Source organism: Pangasianodon hypophthalmus, chromosome 24, assembly GCF_027358585.1.
Source record: "Pangasianodon hypophthalmus isolate fPanHyp1 chromosome 24, fPanHyp1.pri, whole genome shotgun sequence".
NCBI classification, from domain to species: Eukaryota; Metazoa; Chordata; class Actinopteri; order Siluriformes; family Pangasiidae; genus Pangasianodon; species Pangasianodon hypophthalmus.
The window spans coordinates 10,910,197-10,932,576 of NC_069733.1; the positions used below are offsets into that span (position 1 = coordinate 10,910,197).

At 37.5% G+C, this 22,380-nt stretch overlaps 1 protein-coding gene across 1 annotated transcript in view; it reads left to right on the forward strand.

The window, feature by feature from the left end:
• tmem8b (transmembrane protein 8B) overlaps positions 1-22,380 on the forward strand; it is a 123,866-nt gene that overhangs the window by 50,970 nt on the left and 50,516 nt on the right. The window contains exons 3-5 of the mRNA XM_026931052.3: positions 1,959-2,166; positions 10,058-10,191; positions 13,238-13,506. Of these exons, the coding sequence (XP_026786853.1) occupies positions 1,959-2,166; positions 10,058-10,191; positions 13,238-13,506 (611 nt within the window). The remainder of the gene's footprint in view (positions 1-1,958; positions 2,167-10,057; positions 10,192-13,237; positions 13,507-22,380) is intronic.

Genomic DNA, 22,380 nt, shown 5'->3' on the forward strand with positions numbered 1-22,380 from the left:
GTAATTTGCTAGTCTAATTGATAGACATCAGTAAGTGTGTGTCTCCTGAAAAAAAATATTTGAAGGTAACATTACACCGGTGCTTCTCAGTGTTATATGTAATTATGATCCTTGTTCATTTTAATGATACAGAATTATTTCAGTGTGGAGTTCTGGGAACTGCTCTTTACCCACTTTTGTGAGATGACATGGCAGTTTCACAATGGGTTTAAAATCAGATTTCGCCTTACTGATTGTTAACATGCCTATTTCTGATTTATAAAATTATTCTAATGGGGTGAGTAATAGATAAAGTGTGTAGTGTGTCCAAAATTATGCATGTTTCAATTTTCTCATTAAGATACACACTGTAGGGTGAGATACATAATGGGATAAAAATCTGACTCATGGGTAATCAGACTCATTTCATTTTATAAGACACTCCACTACAAAAACGTCACTGCTTTTAAAGGTTTCTCCTTTTTGTCCCGCAGGGACTTGTCATAGCATCTTCAACTTCAATGATTTAATCACCATGTTTCACAATCACAATGAAAATAAGAAAGTGTTTTGTATGACAAGGTAAACTCACACAGTCCAAATTGTCCTCCTCAGTCACAGTCTTTTTTTTCTCAGGACAAAAATAAACCTGTACACCACAAGGACAAAAGCCTCTCTGCACTGACATGCTCCAGACATACGAGCTCCTCTGGTGCACAGACAGAGGGAGGAGGGTAGTATGATTTTTCGAACAGCCCTACAGTTGGAGTTTGAGTTATTATCTGCCAAAGACCCTAGACCACGAGATCTGAACACTATACTGCTCTGGGATGGTGTCTGTGTGGGATAGGGGGGAAAAAAATTCCCCGCCACATGCATGGTGGTCCTTTTGAAGAAGATATGCTTAAGGATATCATTACAATCTGCTGCTTCATTTGCACATGGACTTGTATTGTTAAATATTCATAGAGTTGAGAAGCACACTACAGAGCACAGACCTACTCACTAAGGGCAAGATACACAAAGATAATAAGTGTACATTTCTATCACACAGTGTTCTCTCTCTCTCTGTCACACACACACACACACTGTTTATCTGCCACATAACTACTTCATTCAGTCTCTAACATAGTATAAAAATAAAAATGAGAGAGAGAAAGCAATTGTCAGCTGTTATTGTGATTCCTATTCACAAGAGTATTTTGCATTTGAAGCCTGTCAGGATTCCAATTGACATACTACAGGATCCCAGCTCAGTGGGCCAAGTGAAAGAAATCACGGAAGGTGAAGGCTTTCATGTCATATGATCCGTGGCAGATTCTGGCTGTCAGACCTCTTTTTTAATCTTGAATGGCAGCACTGAAGGAGAAAGGCAACGTTTTAGCCCTCTGTCTCTCACATAAAAATAAATAACAAAAGACTCAGAAAACATGTAACCATTCCACTCATTGATTTGCATCATTTTTCACCACTTTAGCTGAGATTACAGCATAGCAAAAGCATTGTTCCACTTGAATACCTGCCAAATTCCAGATCGTTCCTCAAAACATTAAAAGTAGCGCAATGTTGGAATATTTATTTTACATTTCCGTTTAGTTCATGCATAATTTAGTATTAGTCACAATTCTTTGTTTAACTTACTTTAAAAGGGAGAGAAATTGGAGCGTATTTTGAATTCCATTTGACATCCTTTTTCTGTTTCTCTCTCTCTTTCACACACACACACACACACACACACACACACACACACACACACACATACACACACAGTGTTGCTTGCTCACCCAAATCTAATTAAATGTGCTGAGCTTATTGCTTGTTTGATTTATGAAAACAGTAATGGGATGAGCAAAGCTATAATTTTAGTAAATCAGAACTTGAGATAGAACTAAACAGCAACAGATTATGATTCATATTATTCATCCTCTCTTCCTGTCCATGTTCCTCCATACATTAAATGTGTCTACTCTGGTTGGCAGGTATTTCAGGTCAGGAGCCCCGCCGGTCATCAACCCCTTGAACACCCGTTTCCCGAAGGACACCATCGTCCCAGGGTCCTTTGCTGTCACGCTGACATGGACGCTGCCCAACCGTACTACGGGGGTGTTCAATGTTACCAGCCCTCTCCCTGGAGACTGGTTCTTGGCTGCACATCTACCAAAGGATGAAGGGAAAATCTCTGTCAAGGTGAGAGCAGACTGTGAGCTCATTATAAAGCATTTTATGCAAATGTTATTGATTCTGGTGGAAGCCTTTTGTTCATAATGCTAAATCAAACATTCAGACCTCTTGTATAATAGCTGTCTTCTTGCTAGCTGGCGAAGGAAAATTAAGAGCAAATGTGTTATCCTTGTCAGTCATGAATTATTACTAATGTGCTCAGGTGCCAAATGTGTGTAGTTATTATAATCGATTTTCTCTGTTGGAAAGCCAGAATATAAAACAGATTGCTCTTGAATTCATGTAGATACAAGTTTTATGAACAGAATGACTTTTAGAAACTTTTATACACTCAGTGAGTATTCTGTGTGCATTAAGGATGCAACTGAATATGAATACATTACTTGGAATTAACAGATTAATTTGGGTTGCAACCAAAAAGGTTGTGTGAATAGGAGGCACAAGTGAGTGGTCAGATATCAAGTTCATAGGAGAAACAAAGACCACGCTTTTTAATATGCAATGCGTTTACAGTATTCATTCATTCATCCTTAGTGGTCAGAGTCATGTTGGTTTAAATTAGGCTACTAGTTTGTTTATATTTTGAGAAATAGACCCAATGAAATTCATTAGAAAATATTACAGACAGGTACAAACAAAAATAATAACTGCTAAAGCAGGATTAAACAACCTGCTCACCTGTCTAGTTGGGACAAATGTTTTTTTTTCTCTAGTGTTTTCCAGTTTCTGGAGGCAGAACAGCAGGGTGAAAAAAAACAAAGCAAAAAACCCTTCTGATTCAGGCCACACCAACTTTGTGTTTGAATCTGAATACAGATCCAGATAGGAATATTTGAAGCACTAAACAGTTACAGAGAGTGTCATTGTGCTACACGCATAGTGTGTATACATGAGAAAGCACAGACTGAAATAAAGTCATTACAAACACTTACAAGCCTTTCATCAAAATCAAAACGTTAGCTCCGAATTATAGAAGCAGGATCCATGTCTCATTTTTTCTCTGGACAAAAACAGCCAGTGTGTTTACTTTCTCAGAGAACAATAATCAGGGCCATAGTCAGGGTCAATCATGCATCACGGGATATGCTTAAATTATTCTGTGTCAGCAGAGGCTAAATTAGGATCTAATGATGGCTTTTTGCAAGTTAAAACAAATGTACAGCAGGCTGTGAAACTGAAGTAGGAAAAAGGGAAGCAGCTTTCTGAATAGTCGTGCACAAATTAGCTCATGTTGTGCACTTATGACCACCATTATCTGGCCCATAATGGATATAAAACTAATGGTGTTGCTGCATATTATATGTTGCATCATATAAACATTTTAAATCAAATGTGCTTTTTATTGTTTGTTGTCACTGTTTCTTTACTTTGCAATAAGAGTGCATCTAGAGACAGTCTTAACGATGTGCAGAAAACATGCACAATCAATAACAAGTAATGGCTTGGCTATATCTACTATTTAGTGTTGTCTTTGCACATAATATAAACACTTTCTCAGACCTAATGAATGGTTTTTGTGAAATTGCTTGCTGTCAAACTCTATTTTGGAAAAAAATCATCCTCTCATGATCTAACAACCCATAGAAATCCCAGATTCTCAAAAAGCTGAGTTAATATGCAAAGACTTTGGTCTACCCCTCCACCCCATAGCATTTATAATTGGCTGCTTATAGTGTGGTTTGGCTGTACATCATATACGTATGTTAGGATTTCTCTCAACTGTAGAGAGTAACATCTGCGTGTGGAGATGAGTGATTAGTCTCAAAATGTAAAGATTTCTCTAGTGTGTACAATATTTCTGAGCTATACTTTGGAATATTATACACCTGGAAATGGACTATATTGCAATATGGCTTTGATAAATGGCAAACTCTCAATAAAATATGATGCAGCATGGATTCAATATATCACACATTTTTGGACAACTATAAGGAAAATATGGTAATTCCACAATGATAACTGTAGTGCCTTTACAGAATTCATTCATTTTGTATATACAGTATAACCGAATACTAATATAGATATGAATAGGAGATGCACTATTCATGTTTGTTTATTTATTTATTTATTTATTTATTTTTTGTTAATGCAAGCTTGTTAGAAAGGTTCGCAGTGCATCTGACTACGGCTAAAGGTGTGTGTCCCTAGGAAAATGCAGAAAAAGTCATGTGAGTGGGAGGTTTTCCCTTTCATGCGAGTATAAGAGAGTTGTCAGATATGAAATTCATGAACTGTGCAATGCGTCATTCCCTCGTTCATCATTTGTAACTGCCTGGTCAGGGTTGCGGTTCTTCAAATTACGCTAGTAGTTTGTTCAACTTTGTGAAATAGAACCTATTAAATTTGTTAGAGTATATCAGTATAACCCTAGGCAGGTACAAACAAAATAATAACTGCACAAGTGGAATTAAAAAAGAAATTGGCCCATGCACACTCATTTCCAGTTGAGACCAATTATAAACTGTCAGAGCCAGAATTCACTGAGCATGCTGATAGTGCTTTTAATTCTGCTGGTATATCTGGTTTTTTTGCCAGTATTTTCAGTGTTTTTCTGGGTGCTTAGTGGTATTTTTTTTTTATAAAGGCCTAAAAAACCCTTTCGGTTTAGGCTATGCCCACTTTGGCTTTAAATCTGAATACATACTGGACTGTATACTGATATTTAGAGCACTAAACAGATACAGATACCGATACAGACAGTGGCATTGTGTTACAGCCCTAATATAAAGTTATATTCTCCAGACCTGAAGAATAATATTAATACCTGTAGAAGAGAGTCACAGACTAAGTGGAAGGACAAATGTTTTTATCAGGCACTGTGCAACAGCTCAGAGTCAGTTATGGAGACTGGCATTTTTTCCCCAATGGTGGACAAAGTCATCAAGAGGTTTGACATGGGCAGTAAGACCCAGCTGTCCTGTAAACAGTAAACAACAGCTGTCTCATAAACATAAAAGCCAGCTTGTGAGTCAACATGTGAGCTGTACGACTGAACCAGTTAGACATTATGAGGTGTAATATTGAGTCTACAGTCTGGTAGACTCTGTACTTGTACTATGAAATCTAGCATAGGGATTCATGTGGGGTAAGGTTCACGTCATTATTTCCAATTAGTTAAGGAAACATTGGGCATTAAATTTCTCTAGCGTATGTGTGGCTCGAGTAATTATGAGTCATAACCTAGCGCACTGTGGTCTGGATGTCTTTCAGAAGTATTTCAGTGGATCTAACTAAGCACTTGAAAAATACTTAGCAGCATATGAAAAAAACGTCATCAGCAGCAACAGTTATTTAAACATGCACGATTGCGGTTTCTGTAGCAGATCCTCTGTTGCAGCTTATCCAATGGACATGCATTTATGTAAATTATTTACCCGAGGGCAGCTTATTGATAAAGAGAATAGTTTTCATAGATTTTTACAGATTTTTGATGTTAAAACAGTTGACTACAAAAACAGGATATATAAAGATGATTGGACAGAGACATATGTGTTTATTCTCCACTTCAAATCAAAAGAGTCAATGGTACTAAATTGGTAACGTGAATGCCACTGTGAAACAAAACATAACCACTTAAAACTGTCTTATTTATAGACACAAACTAGTTACTAATGGTTAAGCATTAAAAGTTAACTATTGTCACAATTCAGTTCACTGTTAGCAGTGTCCGGTCCTTTGTAAGCAAGAAATGTTATGTAGGTAGAACTTCACAAATTTCTTACACTGTGGTAACTTTTCTGATGTCTAGTATACACAGAGGACAGAAGACCTTTTTCTGCTAGCTCGGAGCTTGTGTCTAATCAGTGGGCACCTCTGCAGTGTAGGCTCTAGGAAGTCACACTGGAGCATCTCTGCTAGCTGGAGCCGTTATTATGGATCAGCAGTGACCAAAAGCTCAGTGCAATGACGGTTTGTCTCAAGCTAACTACACTCTCTTCCTGAATCAATGAGATAATTGGGAGCTGTCAGGAGCCTGGAGATATGATTTCACCAGTACACCAAGGTTTGATTTAGGCAGTAGCCACACAAGAGGAGGAAATCTGTCAATTTAGTGCTGGTTTGTCTCTCTGTAGCATTTTCAATCAGCTGCTGTCAGCAGGAAAGTTATTCATGGCACTCATTCTCACTGGTCTGATGTGCATTATTAAGCCCAGCCAGAGATTTGTTGAAGCAAAGACCAAACTAGAGAATGGTGAGAATGGTGCAAGGTCTAACTTAAATCTCTAGTTCCCCAGAGCGTTGGCCTTGTATGGTTCAGAACACACTCTAATTGTGTTTCCAGGTGAGGAGGCAGTGGGGAAGCCATTTAGTCTACTCGGGTTGCGTGGCAACAAAATTTAATAGGGTGGCACTTAGACTAAAAAACTGCTAGACGGTAAGATGATCTGAGTCAGAGCTGCTGTTCAAGCTGTGCAAAATTTTTTTTACATTGCTTACCTAACTAATGCAAAATGAGATATTCTGGGCAATAGGGAAGACTTTGGGGCTTTCAAGCATATCCATGTCATTATAGGAACTGGAGATGAGCAAAGCACAGAGAAGGACTTTGTACAATATCTGAGACTATTGCACTTGTTGCACCAGGACTGACTGTATGAGATTTGAAGTGTACTTGCATGTCATACGATTAAATAAAGCTTTTGTATAGATGCCAAGCTGATCCACAATGCCAAAATGATGCAGTGAAAGCATAGAGATGTTGGGAGTTAGAAGTGTGGAGGGTTTAAGGCAAAGCTATGTCTCTTCCTCCTCCCTTTCTCAGCACCAGCTGTGCTTTATGTATGCAGCCATGCACAAACAACAGATGGGACCCCTTCCCCAGTTTGTTATTTAATGGTGGAGGTGGTTTTCACTTCCCTTTCCATCCTTATTATCCTGCCTTCATCGCTATTCTACCATTTTGAGCCGATGGCGGATCTGGCTCTGTGTGCTTTGTAGGGAGTTGATCAGAAATCAGCCACCACAGTAGGAAAAGTAAGAGCTAAGAGAAAAATATTTGGGAATTATAATATCTAAATGATGCTTTGTAACAGAATGCAAATGAATTATTAAGACATTGCTAATGAATCAAGCATCAAGGTCAAAAGAACACTGGCATGCCCGAATATAATCAAGCTAACAGTTTCTTCTCTGCATGTCAGGATTTAAGGTCCGAGGTATCGCATAGCAGACAGAAAGCACCCAGTGAGACAATTTTAGCGCTGGTGGCTGGCAGGATAAGTGATTGCCAGATAGATTGTAACAAAATGAATGAGCACACTAATCAAGCTGAGAGAGAATTAGACCATGATGATACACAAGAGATAATGAACAATGCATGACTCTACAAATGGCTGGTGAAACGACACCTGTCCAACAACGCAGATCCACAAATCAGGCCATTATGAAATGAGAATGTATTTCAGAATTAAATAAGGAGTTAATAAGGAGATACTATATAGTAAAGTATATGAAAACATACAGTATATGCATAATAATATTGTCTATTATATATAATATACCCTATGAAATACTTATTCTACAAAGCTGGATACATATCTCTAGATGTGAGATAGATCTATCTATCTATCTATCTATCCATCTATCCATCTGTCCATCCATTCAACCCTGGTCAGGGTTCTGTTGGATCCAGAGCCTATACCAGGAACACTATACATGAGGTGGGAATAGAGCCTGGGTGGGATGCCAGTCCATTGCAGGGCCCCATGCACACACACACACACACACACACACACACACACATGTACACTTATTTATTCCTAGGGGCATTTAGCATAGCCAGTCCACCTAGGACTTTCTCTACAAACAAAATTGCCTGAAAATCACTGAACGTATAAAAAATAACTTTCCATCCATTTTATGTTAAATAATTAATGAAGATGACAAGATTAATTAAAAGATAACCACTGAGGCAATAAAATATTACACAATTCATAGCACACCACCATAAGACAATTAGCTCTTTCCTTCTTCTTTCTTCATTCTTGGTCATTTTTAACACTAGTACGTCAATGTAAGGAGTAGTTTGCAGTGCAGTGCAAACTCTCAGGGTTATTGTTTTGCTGCATTGAGCTGACAGGTATGGCGATAAATCAGCCACTTGTTCTCTACCTTATGTAGTAATAACATGGCTGACTGACCTCAGTGGGAAAGCGTCACTGATTTGCACTATGTCTCTGTCAGGACTGTCTCAAGGAAATGAGTATATGAGAATCCTCCATCACTGGAGCTGGAAAGTACAGTTAGCCACGAAAAACTATATGCTACATCCAAGTGCCCTCTGAACTGTAACAGTAGAAATCAATAGAAAAAGAAAAAGGTGTCACACAGGAGCTTTTTTGCAGCAGGAACACCAGCGTTCTCATACCTGTGAGGTCTGGGTAATTGTGTATAAGAGATACGTTGGGGGAATTTCCGTACTCAGCATGGAAAATCTACCAGAATGGAAGGAGATGGGGAAGGAAGAAGGAGAGGAGGAGGGGGTGGTGGTTGGTCGCTGTTTGACAATGATTAATGTCTTTGAGGATGGGGCTACCTGCTACAGAGAGAGGCCAGAGGGTGAGTGATGAAATGCTGCATTGTAATTTGGCAGCATGTACCATAATAAATAATACAAGCTCCAATGGAACACCCCTCCAACCTCCTCCCTCACTTTTTTCTTTCTTCCACCTTCCTCTCTCTCACCTCATTCCCTTGTGCAATCTCCATGTGAAAATTTGTCCTTGCAAATCTATACCACACATCTGTTCTTTAATTTGAGCCTATACCACTTCTGGATGCTGCTGAAATTCTTTGTTTTTCTTGGATCTCTGGATGTCAGCTGTGATTCTGTTGCCAGTGGGTTCTACAAAAGCAAACAGCAGCTGAGAATCTTGCAACATGGTTATACAAATGGGATTTTACATCAGCATACATAAGAACTAGGGCATATATCGATTACATCTGTAGGCATATTTGGTTTGGGCCAAAAGCATATCTTAAGACTCGACAGTATACTGTGCTGTATGCTAGTTTTAAGCGTTACCTTGCATTCCTACTGGCAGCATTTTTTTTGACTCAAGTCTAGATTGGTCTCTAGTGGGTTGGTTGCTTGGCAGTGCCTGAATAGTGAGATATGGCCACACAAGCTGCATAGCCAATTACAGAACATATGCAAAACAACCCATTTAACCACAAAGCTATGTGGATGAAACCCCTGGCACAATTCTATCTACCCCGCTTATAGCACAGAGTCCACCTTCCCACATTTCTCATTGGTTGTCACCACATCGCTTTGCTTCTTAATTGCATAAACACTGAATAACCATTCCAGGTTGCTTGCTTCCGACTTCACATCACCAGTCGCCAGCTCTCATTGAAAATGAATGATTTCTGCTTGCATTGTCTTGTTGCTGCTGTTGTGAGCACATGGTTAGTTGACTGATTAGACTAAAATCATTCTTTATTTTTCTACAGCAATCTCATTGCCAGCAGAGGTTGCCAATTCCTGCTATAATATAAAATTCATAATAAATCCTACATCTTCAAATGACAGCCCAGGAGCAACTGACAAAATATCATCACCTATTTTTTGTTTGTAACAGCTCAAATGTTGAGGATTTCATGTTTTTGCAAAGTAACTAGTGTATGTGTCAGTTTATGCTAGCTATGTCTGTGATCTGTTTCTGCCAAGTGAAGTGTGAGTTGCGAAGCAGCATACAATGCAAAGGCGTTGTCAAACAACAGAGTGATGGCTGACAGTTATGGAAGGTGATGCTGCCTTGAGAACTATAGTTAAGACAGTAACTTGGTCTCAATAGGACCTGATGTTTGCTTTTATCTCATTTCACAGCCAAGCGCAACTCGAATTTAGTGATCAGACAGCCTGCCTATTTTTTTTTTTCATCTTCCTTTTTAGGGTCTTCATGAAGAATGTCAGTACCTCTTCCAACCTCAGCTCATAGTCCAGAGGCTTATCGGGATTTCGGTGCTCTACCCTGGCTACTTCATAGACCAGATGATTCCAGGTCACAACAGATCTGTTCTCTACAAGTGAGTGGACATTTTAGTATTGCACACCATCACAGGGAGACTAAATAAACAGACAGATGAGCACATATACAAATGCAGATAGATGAGCACACACAAGTATGCAAATATACTCAGGCAGTAGCCCAGCTGGGAATGATTGATTGGTCCCCTATATGATGATGCTGAAAGGCTCATTTTTTGCAGGTAGACTCCACAAACATCAGTCTGATATCTATTTTAGGATCCAGAGCTTCAATGAGGCTGATAAGGACGCTTGTGCCATTTGCAGCACTGCTCAGCATACTAACAGCAGGATGTCTGTACCACACACACACACACACCCTCGTCATCATTCTGTGCACATCTTTTTCTGTTCTCTTTCATGGGCCTCCATCATTATGATGTTCAAATATTAATTAGTATCTCAAATAGCAAGCAGCCTTTTTTAAAATAGAAATGGAAGCATCTAAGAGACATAGGTGTGAAATCAGAGCAGTGCATAACCTTGGAAAATAAAGAGTGTGAAATTCTCAACATGGTCTCACACTTCAATTCAATGCACAACACAAATCGTATGAAAAGTTACAGAGCAGGGCTAGTGTTCATACTTTTCCTGTGAATGAAATTGAACAAAATACATCCATATCACCTTTTTTTTTCATGATATCAGTTTTTTTTCACCTTCAGAAGATGCAATACAATAGTTTTGATATAAAGAACATAAACCCATAAAACATATTATTGTTAAATTGCATATTATTATCATTAGCTGGTTTTAAAAGCACTGTTACTGATTACTATGGAGGTTTCAGGCTATGTAAGGCTAAACGGACTAAAAGTGGAGTCAGTGATTTTTATGTCAGAATATTTTCTGTAATATTTGGTGAGGTTCTCCTCACATTCTGGCAGCTGTCAATAAAATATCTGCTTAGAGGAAAAACTCAGCCTCTGTAGTACTCCAGATTCTGTAAACAGAAAAAAAATAGATATGGACCACTAATATTTAATCAGTCAGGACAAAGAGGCAGCTCTAGAGACCACCATCTTAAAAGAGACTTATTTTGTGGTGTACATAGCCGTATAAACAAATAAGTTCACAATCATGCCACATTTAATTATTAGCACTCAAATTCTCATTATTTTAAATTAATTATTTATACAGAGAGTAAATAAATATTTTATTTATTTAATTTGCCATAGTTAACCCTGAAATCAACGTGCTATTATAAACCACAATTATAAAAAAAGGGGGTGGGGAGGGGGGTTCAACCTTTTCCAAACATTTTGTTCATATGGCCATCAAATCAAGCTCATGTCAGGCTCACTAAACAATTAAATAAACTTTTCACCAGAATAAACATTACTCAGAAACTGAAATTATTTAATTACTTGTGAAATAAACATAACGGTGCAGAAAATTGGAAATAGCAATACATCATTTAAGCCTGAATGAAATGGGAACCGATTCCAAAGAGACAATTTAAATTCAAAGAACCCTGTTTACTGGAACGGTCGTGATGGATCATGTAAACAAATTGTGTTCTGTTTGATTAAGTGTTTGATGCCTTGTTCACATTGCTTAATTACCATGCTACAAAAGTGAAGACAGAATGAACTGTGTCATGGGTGAAAAAAATGGAAACTCGTCTAGGTTTGTAATTAGTTTATATCTATGAATAACATGAAATCCCAAGCCAGATATGCTTCTGTTTAGGGTTCAACATAACACAATGACATGCACTATATGGCCAAAATTGGCCAGGGTATATATATATATATATATATATATATATATATATATTTATATATATACACCCACCGTCAGCTTTGTTAAAGAAACCTGTATACCTGCTCATTCATGCAATTACCCAATTAGGCAGCAGTGCAATGCCTAATATCAAGCAGATGCAGGTCAAAAGCTTTAGTTAATGTTCACATTAAACATAACAATGTGGAAAAAAAAGTGTTTGAGTATTTCAGAAACTGCTGAGCTCCTGGAGTTTTCACACGCAACGGTTTCTAGAGTTTACACAGAATGCAAAAAAACAAAACAAAAAAGCATCCAGGAAGAAGCAGTTCTGCAGGTGGAAATGCCTTGTTCATGAGAGAGGTCAAAGGAGAATGGCCAGAGTGGTCAGCAGTTATTTAAAAAAAAATCTGAAAACATATATAACATATGCAATATTATGCCTTGGATGGCTCTGATATTTTCTGGCACTGCATCTAGCTAGTATCCCATCTAATTGTTGACAACACTGTCAGCATTATGTGGCCATGACTTGCCAGCTGTCAGCTTTTGTGGACTCTAACTACTGGGTTTGGTGCATTTGGACACATAATCATCCAAAAGCTTTCTTTTATTAAGTATTGCCTTTTCTTTTTATTGTTAATCTTTTCCCTTGAGTTTTTCATGTTTTATTTCTTTTTCATGTTTTAGATTAGACTGTCAGTCAGGCTGTTCTACTGATGAACATGTGAGAGCTCTGAAACTAACATGGTCATTTTCTGATGTCTCAATATTTACAGTTTCTACAGTCAATACATTGTAAATGTTTTTGACACACCTTTAATTATCTATATGCTTAACTTTCACATCATGTTTAAGTCCTGTCATTAGGAGGTGGCTAAGAATGCAGCTCATGCTAAATTATTATGTTCTTATGGTATGTTGCCATCACCCCCAACTCATTGATATATTTTGTAGAAGATAAGCATGCATTACAAGTCTTTAATTTAGATATAGTGAGGTACATATAAAAACAATTGTAAAATAAAATTCATGAGTAGATGAACTGTTCTGTATTAAAAAAAAGAATATTGATTAAATTTGCAGTGATATCAGTTGGCAGTATGAAGTGGTAAGCAGAATTTCTAACCTCACAGTTTGCTGGCATTTGGATAATAATAGTACTGTATGTGTGAAATAAATATGCTGCAGTCCCCAAGGATAGTGGCCTTATACGTAGACTTACGTACATACCACTTAATATGGTAGAAGGCTCTGCATTGCGCAGTGTCTACACACACCAAACAAGCCACCTGAATTTCTTTCCTCTTTGTCTTACAGAGTATTTATCCCCAGCTACATATCTTCAGTAAAGGTTCAGCTGGTGGACTGCAGCACCAGGAACAGGAGCAGTGAAAGCTGCCCAGTTCTGCTGAAGTTGAGAGCTAGAGCTCCACCAGTGCACAACTCCAGTGCTGTGGACTGCAGAGAGAACGTGCCATGCGAGCTGGAGGTGCCACTGCTGTCTTGGGAACAGTGGTACTACATTCTGGTGGAGCGCTACCTCAGCACTGCAGATGTCTACTTCCGAATTGGTGTACAGGTCAAAGGTAAGAACCTAAAGAACTATGTTTGTTCATCTAGGACATTTGGAATGTATAGTAGTAGTAAGTCATAAGAATAGTCTTCTTCTATTTATGAGCATCTAATTGTAGCACAAGACCTGTCTTTTTCATGTACTGTCTTTAAAAACATGGCTAACAGTTCTAACTATCTCAAAGGGTTCTTTAAAAAACTTGAGCAAGTATCTTGGAGACTTGTACTTTACTTTCATGTGGGCTGCCAGATATTAAACTAGTGGGACAAAGAAGACCACATTTATTAGCATGAACATGTGTCACTGTGCGATGTATTTATAAGGTTCATTCATTTATCGTTAGTGACTGCCTGGTCAGGGTCACAGTGGCTTAAATTAGGCTGCTAGTTAGTTTAAATTTGGGGAAATAGAACTAACTAAATTTGTTAGAAAATATCACAAGCAAGTACAAACAAAAACAATAACTGTGCAAGCTGAATTAAATAAACAGTGTAGTTGAGACCAACCAGCCACAAGGCATAAAAAACACTTAAAACAGCATTTCAAAACAATTAAAAATAGGAACATTTATACTGAAACAATTGTTGTTCCTTTTTCGGCTGCTCCCGTTAGGGGTCGCCACAGCGGATCATTGGTCCGCGTATTTGATTTGGCACAGGCTTTATGCCAGATGCCCTTCCTGACGCAACCCTCCCCAATTTTATCCGGGCTCGGGACCAGCACTGACAGCGCACTGTTGCATGCAACCCCAGTGGCTGGGGTTAGTTTCCTGTCCGGGATTCGAACCTGGGCTGCAGCAATGAGAGAGAGTCCTCCAGGGACCTATTTATACTAAAACAATTCATTACAAAAAACAAACAAACAAACAAACAAACAATCAACCAACCAAAACAACCTCTTCTGGTTTAGGTCATGCCCACTTCATGTTAATATCTGAATACAGATACAGATATGGATACTATATGGATACTATATGGATACGGAGCACTAAACAGATACATATCCAGATACAGATAGTCATTTTGTTACCCCTGTTGTAGACATTTAATTTGGTTCTTGTGACCAAGTTCACCATGTATGATGACTGGGCCCAGGACAAATAAACTAAATATTTTTAACAAATAGTCAAATATTGCACAAGACAGAAAGGCTGGTTGTGATCAAACCAGTTTATTACTAGACACTTGTAAAAGTTCATCCACATCTATGCTACAAAGCTACAAAATGTTTGATGACTTTTTCTGCCATGTCTTCATTTTTCCATTGGCTTTGATTTCATCAATAACTCATGCTGTGATGTTTTGTGGTGTATGTTGCAATATAATTTGCCCCTTGTGAAAATTTATGTGCAATTCCTTTAATTATTAGCATGAATTAGCAACAGCTGGAACAGAAAGATCCCTCTTTTGTGGCCTCTTCATGTTGTATTGTGGCACAGCATCCTCTGTGGAGCACTTTGATGTAGACATGCTGTTCTGTTGTTGTATACTGCATGAGAAAATCCTTGAAATGTGTGAAGTCTGTGGCAAGTCAAGGCTGTGCAATATATGTGTGTGTGTGTGTGTGTGTATGTGTGCTTGGGTGGGGGGGTGGTTTTGGGGTACACTGTGTAGTGCCATTTTGTCCAAATTGAGTGCTCGAGGGCACATCTCAGCATGGCAACAGCTCATCTACTGTGATCCTAGACAGGGAATTGCCACTAGGACATTTGGAGGCCTGAGCTGGTGTGTATGTTTGAGCTTGGAAACACTGAGATTAAAGCGGAACAGACTGATAGTTTGATGTGGAATTCATTACTTATTTATGCGTATTTATAAGCATAAATATTGAAGGCATATGGCTCAGCGGCTTATTGTTTTCTGATGAAAGCATTTGGGTTGTAAGAATGTATCGGGATACTGGAACCATGAGTGGTTTTTTGAACACTGATTTTTCTCACTTAGACCAAATGGAGCAGGAAAATTAAAGTGGGGTTGGTGACGAAGGCTTAGCCATGAATCTTGATAAAAAATTGGAGCTGAGCCGGGCTGAGTCGAGGCCACTGTCACGCAGAGGAGTCACTGTTATTATTCTGCCTGATGTCACAGTGAAGTGTTGATGAATTCCCCAGTTCAGAGTGTTTTTACTAAAAATGATAAATATAGCAATTGGTTTATGTGGAAAGTAAAATAGATGGGAGAGTCATCCACACCATATTTCTTTATCAGAAGGGTATTCCTAGCCCAACACTTACCTTGATGAAAATTTAAGAACAATGTATATATATGGATAAATATGGAGGTTTTACTGAATTAAATATTTTGCAATAAATCTTGTATTCAAAATCTTTTATAAATGCATCTAAAATACCATCTAGCATTCATAGTACATTTGGCAAAAGCCTGTATAAATGCTTATAAGTAGTTTATAAAGAATGAGTATAGAACTTCAGGATATACAACACTGATGTTATAATGCCCTATAACACAGCCCCTGGTATAGGCATTATACCATACACCATTGTTTTCTTTATGTCAAGTAAGCTTTTTAAATGTCTTTTAAATTTTAATTCAATCATACTTACCTGTGTTATAATGCATTACAACATCTGGAGTGTTATAACACTTCCTCTGAATAAACCCGTATCATGCATTATAAATGAGTGTTGTCATAATATTTTATATAGAATACAGAATAGCTAATAATAATAATAGCTAACACACACACAGACACACACACACACACATATATATTATATATATATATATATATATATATATATATATATATATATATATATATATATATATAATAACATATGTATAATTGCTCATAAGTATTTGTGGCTAAATTCCTAACACTGTGTATGACTTTGTAATATCAGTACATAATGCTTTATAATCTGTTCATGAAAATATTGTAAACACTAACTCTAAAATGCACTATAACTCCGCCTTTGCATGTGGTACTGATACTATACCGGAACCATCAATGTCTTTATAACCAAATTTTATGTGTTATGTCATTTGGTTTTATGAAGTCATATATTTATATTTTATAAAATATTATGCATGTTACTATGAGCATTTATACAGACTTATGGCAGGCATTATGAAGTAATTTATGCTATATAACACATTATAAATGCACTTATAATGGCTTACAATTACAGGCTTCATAAGAAATGTTACAAGGTTCTCATGAATATACAGTATAAGGTGTTATCACCTAACACTATAAACTCATATGCTTATGTTTTATAAAGTATAACTATAATTACTGATGAGCAGTTATAGAGGCTTATGCCAGGAATTACAAGGCATTATGTACTGTATGGCCTATAACATGTTATAAATGGATTTCTTTTAGTGTGTTATCAATACAGCATTCATGGGAAGTATTACCAATATGTTTAACTGTTATTATTATTATTATTATTATTATTATTATTATTATTATTATTATTATTATTATTATCCCCTAATTCTGGCTTGCATATATCAGGGAATGTCACTGTTTTAATGTTTTATTCTACTTGGTCCCTCAATAAGGGACAATAATCCACAGGCTGAGAAGTCATGTGTTCAAAAACCTTAATAGGTAAGGATACCTTGTTTACATGATACTTAGTGTCCGCTTCTTTGCTTAATGCCGCAAGACGGACAGTGTGGTATGAGAGTAAGTAAACGGCAGTATGTAGTAAACTGTATGTATTCATCATTTAAAAATAGTAAGGTGATAAATCAATAGTAATGATTGTAAGCCAGTGAATAAATTTTGTATAACGATCAGAATGTATGCTGCTTGGCAGACCACAATGGAGTCCACAGTGTCTGACCCCAACAGTATTAATGCAGCGCTGTGTCATGTGGGAGATGATGAAGTAGCTGCACTGAGTTGAGTGCATTTTGGAGGACCTTCCGCATCTCAGGACGAGAGTGATTCACAGCAATGTCAATTTTAATATAAGAGGAGTTCAATTTATTGGAAAGAAAGTGGATATCCAGATGCTGTTGCAACATAACTAATACTGCCTCCAGACTCACGGAGACCCATCATTCATTCAGACTAATGGAGCTTGAAGATTCAATAATATGATTCAAAATTCGGCAGCGACAAATCACTTCGAATCTTAGGCTTGTGTAATAGAGATAAATGGATATTATAGTTACTACCACTATAAATTTAATCAACAAGGAATCTGTTGGAATGAATTGCCATCCTTATTTTATTACTGGCATCCTACTTTTTAAAACTTGTATGTGAAATATACATACCTCACAGAGGTAAAAGGAAAAATCAGCTTCATTAGCATTAGATTTAGAATTAGAAAAAGAAAAGGAGGAGCCAAGACTTAGCTTAAAGCTTCCTTAATTGTTATAATAAATAAGCATTTCTTTGTTAATAAGCAAGCCAGTTCATAACATTTAGAACCACTGTCAATTTTGGATCTGAATTCATAACAGGCCAGGACCAATAGTGCGACCCACACTATCATTATCCTGAATCATTGTTAATGAAGTGAACAATTTGTTTGGTCACAGTGAATGAGCCATTTTGAATGCAAGAAACTGATTACATTTTAGATTAGTGGTCTGGCCAAATTACAGGCGATAGGCAATAACTAGGCAATAAATAGAAATACACAATCTAGTTCAGGTATCGTGTATGCGAAATAGATTTTTCTGCAGTGTAAGCAGAATTAAATAGCACAAAGCTTATTGTTTTAGAGTAAAAAAACTTCACACAAATTCTGCTGGTCATACTGGTTTAAAGGAGAACCACATGGTTGTTACAAAAAGTCACAGAGTTTTCTTATAGGTTAGCACGTAACGTTAATGACTAACAGTGTATCCAGAGACAGAGTTGAACCTAGAGTCAGTGAGAACAAGTTCAGAGTGTTTCTTCATTTGTTGGGATTCACTTACAGGACAAGCCAGGGAACAGAGGCAAATCCAAAGCTATGCATAGTTACCTTCTTTGTTCAATATAACCTCAATGTGAGACTTGCACAAGCAAGTACAAAAGCAAGTTACAAACTACAGCTGTTTAACAGTGGCAATAAAGACACTATAACTCTGGTATTATATAGTGTATATTACAATAAGTAAAGCAAATGTCTTAATGAACATTAATGGCAATATCAATGTCACACCATAATGACAGAATTATGTACAAATAACCTAAATTAGAGTGAGTTTGATTTTGCTGTTTAATGGTCACATCATAACCATTATGAGAGTTGACAGAAGTTTTCGTAAGTGTCATACCGGAAAGTGTCATAACAAAGCATTACGTCAACAAAAACATATGGTACTTGACATCAAATTGTCGAAATATTCTTTATGACAGCTTACACCTGTTGAAATAAGCCTTTATAAATGTTTACATAGATTTATTTCAGATGTCATGAGGAGCTTATGCAGGTGTTATGTAAGATTGTGAACACTGCCCTGAAGTAAAGTGTTACTCTCCAGCCATCCATTCATTCTTCAGTAACAGCTTTATCCTGATCAGGGTCACAGTGGATCCGGAGCCTATCCCAGGAACACTTGGTGGAAGACTTGAATACACCCTAGATAGGACAATAGTCCATTACAGGGCACTATGCACACACACATTCACACACTCTTTCACATTTATGGGCAATTTAGTGTAGTCCACCTACCAGTGTGTATTTGGGAGGTGGGAGGAAACCGGAGAACCCAGAGGAAACCCACACAGCCATGGGCAGTACATGCACAGAAACAACACTGAGCTAGGTCCCAAACAAGAAATCACACAGGATCCATCAGAATCTATGAAGCAAAGCTAATTATTTTCTTTCTTTTTAATTTCTCTGTCTTTGTGCATTCACTTTCCTTTCACCTATGTGTGTTGCTGCAGTATCCCTGCCTATGTTCATAAGGTAAGCAGGGATCAGGAGGGGGCCATTGATGTTCAATGAGGCTGAAAAGGTCTTAGACCAGCTTAGATGAAGCACACGCAAGGGAAACAATTGGCCGTGATGGGCTGCTCTACCTGTGGACCGTATTATTGCTCTTGAATGAGGAGCAAAAGGAGCTGTGAAAACTGTCTAGCTCTCAAATTGCATTGTGTATTGAGCCATTAAGAAATGGAGCGTGGCTTTACTGCAGCACAGTTTATTGCTCTCAAGTTTTAAAGTCCATTCTATTCCATCAACTGCATTTCCAAAATGTGATTTTGTTATGGTTTTAGATGTTTAAATTAAATCCTGGTGTTTAAAGTAAATCAAAGGATAAAAGTCAGTGCTAGTTAGTAGGAGCTTATATTTCATGTGAGTGTCGAATAACAGCTGCATTTTATAATATGGATGCAAAATCATGTGTTTTATTGTAGAGAGGGAGGTCTTAGAGTTCCTTATTTCATATTTTGAAGGCCTTATTAGCAGTCTTTGGTTTTGGATTGAGGAAAAGATGTGCATACATAAAGATATTAGATATACATTAACTTTAGGGCTTAACCTTTAGGGGATAACAAGCACAATTTGGCACGATTTCACCTTGTATTCAATTCTCTGAATAAAATGCATAACATTGGAATCTGGAGAACATACATCTAAGGACACTTCATAAAACTGTAGCTTGTATCCAATAAAGTTTAGAGTTCACTTTCTGAAAAAGAGACTGATGCTCCTCTACACAACAAGAATTCCATGCACAAAAAGGCTGAGCAAGTTGTAAAGGTGCAGTTTATCTAATTGGTTTATTGAGCTAAATAAATTAACATGTGAATGTGAGTATGTATTATGCCCTGTGATGAACTTGTTTCCCGCTTCGTGTATTCCTGCCTTGTGTATTCCTGCCTCGTGCCCAGTGTTCCTGAGATAGACACTGGATCCAAATCTTTGGACGACAAATTATATACTCATTATATTTAATGTTGTTGGTGTAATTGTTCTTGTTACTGTAGTTGAAATCATAATTTCCCCTTTGCGTGTTTTGTGTGTTATTTTACTTCATTTTTCTTGACTCTTTCTTTTTTGCTTGGTTATACATCCCCTTTTAAGCCATCCCACTCTCACAGAAAAAATTATTTTCAACATCCTCTATGTTCTGGCACAAACAACATATGAAACTTTCACTCAAATGCTCTGTATGCCAATTTCTGAATTAACATATTTTAACCAAGCTAACCTCTACCACTACACTTTAAATAAGATCAATATGTAATAAATAATTTAACCTCTTTTTTTAAACATATTGAGCCTTGCCTACTTCATGTGTAAAGAAGTGCTTTTCACCCCATATGATCAGACTTACCAGGCTCATGAGTCGCCTCTTCTCTGCAAACACAATAATGCTAGTAAGGCACATGGTAATGCGATACAGTATGTTGTGCCAGAATGTTGCTATACAATGTATAGAGATTAACACAGATAATTTGCCTGTGAATGGTTTTTCTGCGAGCCTGGGTAGCGTTTAGGAGTGAATTAATCCATACAATCTATACCACAAACAAAGATTCAAGTTTCAAAATGACACACTTAGAGTTATATTGAGTTCAAAACGACACACTTTGAGTTAAATTGAGTTCAAAATGACACACTTTGAGTTAAATTGAGATTTTCCCCATGACAATATTTGCTGAATCAGGTAGATGAACACAGAATTTCCATTACTTTAGAGCAATAAAACACAATCTATGACATTCCACACCAAGCATATTCAGCTGAAATTTGTGGTCCATTTGCATACAATTCCTTGCTTACAAAGGTCCAGATAAGTGACTAACATGACTGAATGGTGACAACAGTTACGTTTTTAATATCTTTTAACCGATATTGATTAGTTTATGTCTATAAGTAAGACAGCTCATATTGGTTATGTTGTGTTTCATCGTGGCGCTTCCTGTTACCACTTTGGACTAGCTCCATGGACTCATCTGTTTTGAAATTCATGTGGGATTAATAAATGCATTGTTGTTTGTTTATCCATATTTAAATATTATGTTTTTGTCATAGACTTTTCTTCAAACAAGCAATGTCATTAGTTCAGTAATCATACCAGAGAGAACAAATAAAATGTTAAATCTATGAAACGCGCCCATTTTATCCATGTAGCTAGTAGCTGGTCTAATCAGCTACCGTCAGCCCTTTAATTTATGTAAATGCATGTGATTGGATAAGCTGCAACAGAGGAACTGCTATAAAAGCCGCACTGGTCCATGTTTAAATAACTGGAGTTACTGAACTACAGCCAGTTTTTTTTTAATACATTGTCATCTCTACTACAATATTTTTACTATCAAGTATTTGGTTCGGTCTGCTGAAGTACATTGGTGGTTCTGAATCTAGTATAGTACATTTTCTTCATCCATTCTGAATTATTTAATCTGTCCTGCAGCACAGCATTCACTCCACTACTTTTAGTGTCGTCTCGTTTTTTTTCTCTAACTTGCTAGAATACACACTGTGTATTGCTTGACCTTGTAGAGTCACCGTCCCTTGGATCTAACCTTCAGGTCAGCGCTTTTGTCAGACTTAATTCTATTACGCTGTATCCCACTCTCCCCCCACTCTTCAAATCAATTTCATCTAACAGCACACACTGGCATTCTGCCATGATTCTCAGCTCTCCTACATTGGCCACCCACCAGCTGAACTCTTCATCTTCCTGCCCTCCTTCCCCCACTGCTCTGGGACCTTAATTAGCAATATATCTAGGGTCAGTGGAGAATAAAGATCATCTTCGGGTTCAACGGAAAGCTTCCTGAGAGGGAGAGGGAGAGAATGAGAGAAAGAGAGAGAGAGTAAGAGAGAGAGGGAGAGAGAGAGAGTGTGTACTTATGGGAAACATCAGTGCCATGGGAGCAAGTTTCCTCTCTTGCTCAGCTCTTTCTTCATGAACTTTAAATTGCATGTTAAGGCAAATGCCAGCCTCACATA